Source organism: Mastomys coucha, unplaced genomic scaffold (genome assembly GCF_008632895.1).
Source record: "Mastomys coucha isolate ucsf_1 unplaced genomic scaffold, UCSF_Mcou_1 pScaffold6, whole genome shotgun sequence".
Classification (NCBI taxonomy): Eukaryota; Metazoa; Chordata; class Mammalia; order Rodentia; family Muridae; genus Mastomys; species Mastomys coucha.
Genome location: NW_022196912.1, coordinates 51,941,617 through 51,947,118, shown reverse-complemented (window position 1 = coordinate 51,947,118; position 5,502 = coordinate 51,941,617). Strand labels below are relative to the sequence as shown.

At 41.7% G+C, this 5,502-nt stretch overlaps 1 protein-coding gene across 2 annotated transcripts in view; it reads right to left on the bottom strand.

Annotated features, from left to right (window-relative positions):
• Positions 1 to 1,729: 1,729 nt before the first annotated feature.
• The window catches only part of Ankmy2 (ankyrin repeat and MYND domain containing 2), a 42,306-nt gene continuing 38,533 nt past the window's right edge, over positions 1,730 to 5,502 (bottom strand). For both annotated transcript variants that reach the window (XM_031355824.1, XM_031355825.1), the window contains exons 8-10: positions 5,359 to 5,487; positions 3,905 to 4,034; positions 1,730 to 2,779 (exon numbers count right to left, since the gene is read on the bottom strand). In XM_031355824.1, the coding sequence (XP_031211684.1) occupies positions 2,598 to 2,779; positions 3,905 to 4,034; positions 5,359 to 5,487 (441 nt within the window). In that variant the 3' untranslated portion in view covers positions 1,730 to 2,597. The remainder of the gene's footprint in view (positions 2,780 to 3,904; positions 4,035 to 5,358; positions 5,488 to 5,502) is intronic.

Here is a 5,502-nt window from a genome sequence, read left to right as displayed (position 1 = left end):
AAAAAAAAAAAAAAAAAAAATCTACTTTCAATAAAAAAATTTTTCATAAAGTACATTTTTCCATACTGTTTTAAAAATCTTATGAATAGACAGCTGACTTGCTATGACTGGAAAATACTGCTTTAAAGTTCATTGATTTGAACATAAAATAGAAGATATGACTCATCAACTGGATAGCATTCTACTAACAATGGAACATATCCTTAATAAGACTTTTTAATTATACATTTTGTTTTAAACAATGAAGACCCATTAAGGCGGACTTTGGTGAAAACTTTCATCTCAGGATCAGTTGAGAGGTCACATGAATAAGAACCAAAATCCCTGGTATATGAGCAACTTCCCCTGATATAAAAGACAGCTCAGGCTAAAAGCTGGGCCATGGAAACAGCAGGTCTAGCCTACGGCTACTTGTTTCTGGAGGGTACTTGTATCCTCTTAGGAAAACTAACAATAAGATGGGACAGTCTCAAGGCTTGGGAAGAGGATCATAAAGTGGGGTGCGGCTATCCTGCTCCTCCAGTAGCTGTGACTCAGCTTGAGTGGTGGTGCCTCTTAGGGACGAGATTTGGTGTATCCCCCAGTTTCCCAATGTCACATTGTAAAATTCAATCCAAGGCGATGGCATTTAGAGTTGGAGATGTTTTGAGTAAACTGGGTCACAAAGTAAAACCCTCCTAAGTGGAGCTGGTCTTTCCTCAGGGCTATTTTGTCATCCTCCTTCACAGAATGATAGAGCAAGATGGGCCTCGTCAGAAGGAAGAATCTTATGAAGATTCAAATCAAACCAGAGTCCTGATTTTGGATTTCTAGATTCCACAACTCTTTGAAATAAATATTTGTGGTATAAGTCACCTGGAGAGGGTCATTTATAAGCCCAAACTGGCCAAGACCATCTGACTTATTAGGGTTTCCCTGAAAAACATCACCCAATGATATATAGCTGTAACATACAGGAAATTGCTCATGCCACTGTGAGGGGCTGATGAGTTCAAAGTGTGGACTGTGGCTGCAAATTCAGATCTGAGTGGACTTTGCCATCTTGGGTTTATAGCAGTGTGAGCTAAAGTATGTCAGGCTTTCGTTGGGACTTTTGGGAGTGTGTTGGGGGGTGGGTACTCGGAGTTTTTCAATGTTGCAGGGCTCTTCAGCCATTAATTTTGGGACACACAAAGAAAAAAAGAAAAATAAAGGCCCAGAGAACTTAACACATGTCAGTGCATGGACTCCAGGATTCATAGGCAGGCTGTAAGAGCCTTGCAGAGTGTGGGCGAGAGCTCAGTGAGTGAGGCAGGGGTGAGGAAAATGAAGTAGGTATACATTAAAAGTTGTTAAAATGCAGAGAGAAGAGTGTGGTAACATTCAGAGGGGTCTAGAAGGCTCACTCAACAACCTAAAGTTAAGTGTTTATTACTGCACAATTGTGGCACATTTGATGGATGCCTTTATTTTACAAGAGAAGCATTTTACAACTGACTGGTATAAATACCATAATTAAATTTTTAACAGTTTACTCACATGAGGTCATCACTGAACGACTGTAGGATGTGGGAGAAAAAATGGCCACAAGGAAGATTAGAATGAACCAGGACTCAGGGACCTGAGCAGCTGAGAGAAGGAAGAATTCGAGCTATATAATGTTAACTTCATTCCCCAATGTGTGTCAGCCTTGGCATTTGTTACCTTCTTTGATATTCAGCCTCAACACAAATTATGAAACAAGGAGAACTATGCATGTAGGTAGATTTATTTTAAAGCCAACAGGGGAAACAGAAAGACAGCACCTTCTTCAGACGGGGCACTCCAGCTTTGCTTACATGCCACAGACACTGAAAACACAGAATGGGACATTCTTCAAGTGACAGCTTGAAATCACAGTTTCTGGACAGGAGGAGGGTCAGGAAAAGCTGTTGGGAAGATAAGAGTTGGCCTTTTGGATAGAGGATGATGGTGCATGGGTGGCTCTACAGGAAATGTATACAGTGACTACCCAGGGTTGAATCCAACCCTTTCTGATTGTTCAAATCATGTAGCGTATCGCTGCAAGGAACACAGGGTTCAAAGTGCTCTTGACAATTCCTATTTAAACTACAGGAGGCAGAACTATGGCAAAGCTTTAGGAACACAGAGCTGTTCTCATTACAGCTTTGTATGTCCAACTTGAGGACAACATTCACAGGTAAGTTTTGTTTCTCTGACTGCCCATCTCTGTGTCCCAATTCCTTCTTCCCTAAACACCACTTCTCTTTCCACATCTTCCCTGTTATTCTCTTTGTTCCCTAGAACCCAGATTTCTTCTTTAAGAGGATTTCTTTTCCTTTGTGTACAATCACTGGGGAGCCAGCAAAGGAATGGATTTGTTTTTGTGTATTTTGAAAAAAAATTTTTTTCTGCAGAAAAGCCTGTTCAATTATAGAACAGAAATCAACAGGAAATCAAGGTGTGGGAGGCAGCTTTGCTTGAAGGCCTCTATTCTAGGGATGTGCAATCCTGCCACTGTGCCATGCAGTGTCAGAGCAAAGGAAGGTACAGTCACATGAGTTCTGCAGCTATCGGCCAGGATGAAGACCACCCATGCCGGCCACTGTCGGCGGCTTTTACTCCTCGGACAGCTGTGGCCCTGTAGGAGCGTCCTGTGTACTGACCAGTCCAGCGTCATTACCGGTCTCTTTCTCCCCTTCCACTGAATCGCCAGGAGTGGGATTTTCCTGAGAGATGCCCACTTCAGCTTCTGATTGATCTTCATTAATATGGTTAGAAGTGACACCAGGCTTCTCACCTAATAAAAAGAAGTGAAAGTGTTTGTTGGCTACTCTGTGCCAGACAGTCTGACAGTGTTTCCTCTATGAATCAGTCACTATGAGGCAAGTTATTGTTTTTATTATAATCATCATGAAAGGGGGTTGGACACTTGCTCCAAGCTTCCCTGCACCAGTAGCAGTACCTGCATAGAATTAAAGCCTCTGGCTCTAGGTCCAGAAATCTACATCGGAATTTATTGGGGCTGAGAAAAGTCTGCATTTAAAGAGTTTTTCTCTTAATTAACCTGATATCCTTAAGGTAGCTAGCTGCCTTTGTTTAGTTCTGTTTCTCACTGAAGTATCAGAAGTAAAAGCCTACCTATATTCCATCCTCAACATGGGATAAAAGTGTTTTGAGCCATAGCAAAGAAAAGAAAACAGCAAGACTAGTTTTGTACCAAAAGTTCCTTTTTAAGAACAACTTGGAGCATAGCATTCCATTGTACTAATGATACAAGAACCATGACTGATGAATAGAGATGAGAGTGTCTAGAAACAGTCAATTGGACATAGCCAATGTTTTCCAACTATACACACTTCTAAGAAAGCAGGATATATCCTTGGAGCTTAGGGCTCAGGGCTGGGCAATTCCCTAGAGGATGAGAATCATTGTAGAAACAAGTCAAGCTTCAGAGGAAAAACAGTCACTTAGATATCATGGGAAGAAGGAAAAATGTGTAACGCAGTGTTCTCATGGTTGCAGAGTCGAGTGTTTGCCTCAGATCTACAACTCGATCTATAATTATGAAGAAACTATAATTTCATTCATAATATTGAACTGTAAGTAAAAATGTAAAGACTTCTAACTTTAAAGTCTTCTGGTTGTCATCAGGGGACATTCAAGGCCTGTTCAATGACCTTAAAATCCTCCGTGAGTGACCTGTAAAGAATTCCAGCCCTCCATGGCAGACAAATGTGGAGTTAGGCACATCATCAGAGTCATGTGACTGCCAGGGATGTCTCTGCCGACTGTATTTTATGCAGTATCCCAGAGCTGAGTCTTTTCTGAAAGCGACTCAGTTCCTCTGTGTGCAGAGTCTGGGTACCCTGGCCTGCATCTCCCATGCAAGGAGGCAGCCCAGGCTCAGCGGATTGGTACGTACTTTTTTCCTCCTGTCTTTTATGTTTGGCAGCTTCAGTCTGTTGCTTCTCATAAACATCTTTCAGACTCTTACACATCTTCTTATGTGCGAACCAGTGTGTTTTCTGGCAGGTCTGGTCACAATACATTACCTGAGAGCAATTTTTTTATTTTATTTTAAGATTTAGAATTTCACGATTTCCCAACAAACATCAAATCAAGAGCTATTCTATAAAAATGCTGTTTCCCATACTTAAAATCAAAACAAAACTATTAGATGAGGTGTGGTTGTATATAACATGGCTGTGTGTTGGTCCAGATTTGAAATTTTAACCATAGACTAAAACAATAATAATATACAATATGGGTTACAAAATATTTTTGGTAACTGGCATATTAAAAGCCGTTCATAGCTGGGTGGTGATGGCACATGCCTTTAATCCCAGCACTTGGGAGGCAGAGCTGCAGGCGGATTTCTTAGTTTAAGGCCAGCCTGGTCTATAGAGTGAGTTCTAGGACAGTCAGGGCTACACAGAGAAACCCTGTCTTGAAAAAACAAACAAAAACAAAAAACCCCAGAAAACCATGTTCCCAGCATTTGAGAGGTAGAGTCAAGAGGGTGGTCTCAGGAGAAAACAAAACTGAAAAACTCAAAAGAATTTTTTGCATTTCTTGTTGCTTACTGTTTTACCACTGCCTTGGGAACACGGGCACTGGCCAAACTGCCCCACCTGAGGCCTGCCACAGATAGGAAGTGTGGCCATACACTTAAGCACTGCTTTTACAGGACTTTCCTATATGCCATAGTTTTAACACCTTGAGCCCTATCTCACATGAGGAAACAGGCTAAGGAAGTCATTCAAGCAGGTAAAACTGTTGAAGACACATGACAGTGACAAATGCTGATGTGTCAAAATAAACAACAATTTCACCTTTGAAATCAACAGATTAACATTACCAGTGGGATTCAGTGAGTATACCAGACACATACCCATGGCAGGATCAGGATGTGTGAAGAACATGATCAGATATGTACTTTACAAAGATAACTCTAGGGAAGGGGAAAGTGGTGCTCTTAAGGCCTGTCATTTGCTGGCAGTTAAAAGTTCCAACTTAATGGGAAGACTTGAGGCAAGACTGGCAAGCCAACAAAAAATGGCTGTGAACTGTCCCAGCCTGAGTTTTCCCATCAGCACCAGCCTGTGCTCTGCTGCTCTCTGATCTATTTTCTCTTCTTCATCCTTTCCTTTTTTTCTCTCTCTCTTTTCTTCCTGTGCGGTAGTAAACACAGAAACCACAGCACACAGGTAGCTCTCTTTCTGAGCTACTATTTAAGATTAACATGATAGGTTCACTTATTAGAATTTACTAGAAAACCAGTGCCACCTGCTGCGCTTGTGTGACTCTAGGATGCAGCAGTCAGCCTGGTGCAATCTTATCCACACATCAATCAGTTTAGAGGAATTCCACTCTTACCATTTTACAAACCGAACATCTTTTGCTGGCTCCTTTTTCTCCACAGGTGGTACAAAACTCAACATCCACAAAGCCTACTTGCCCTGTGATGGCTTGGGTAAGCACAGAGAATGCCGTGGGATCAGAACCCTGGAGGAATGGGAA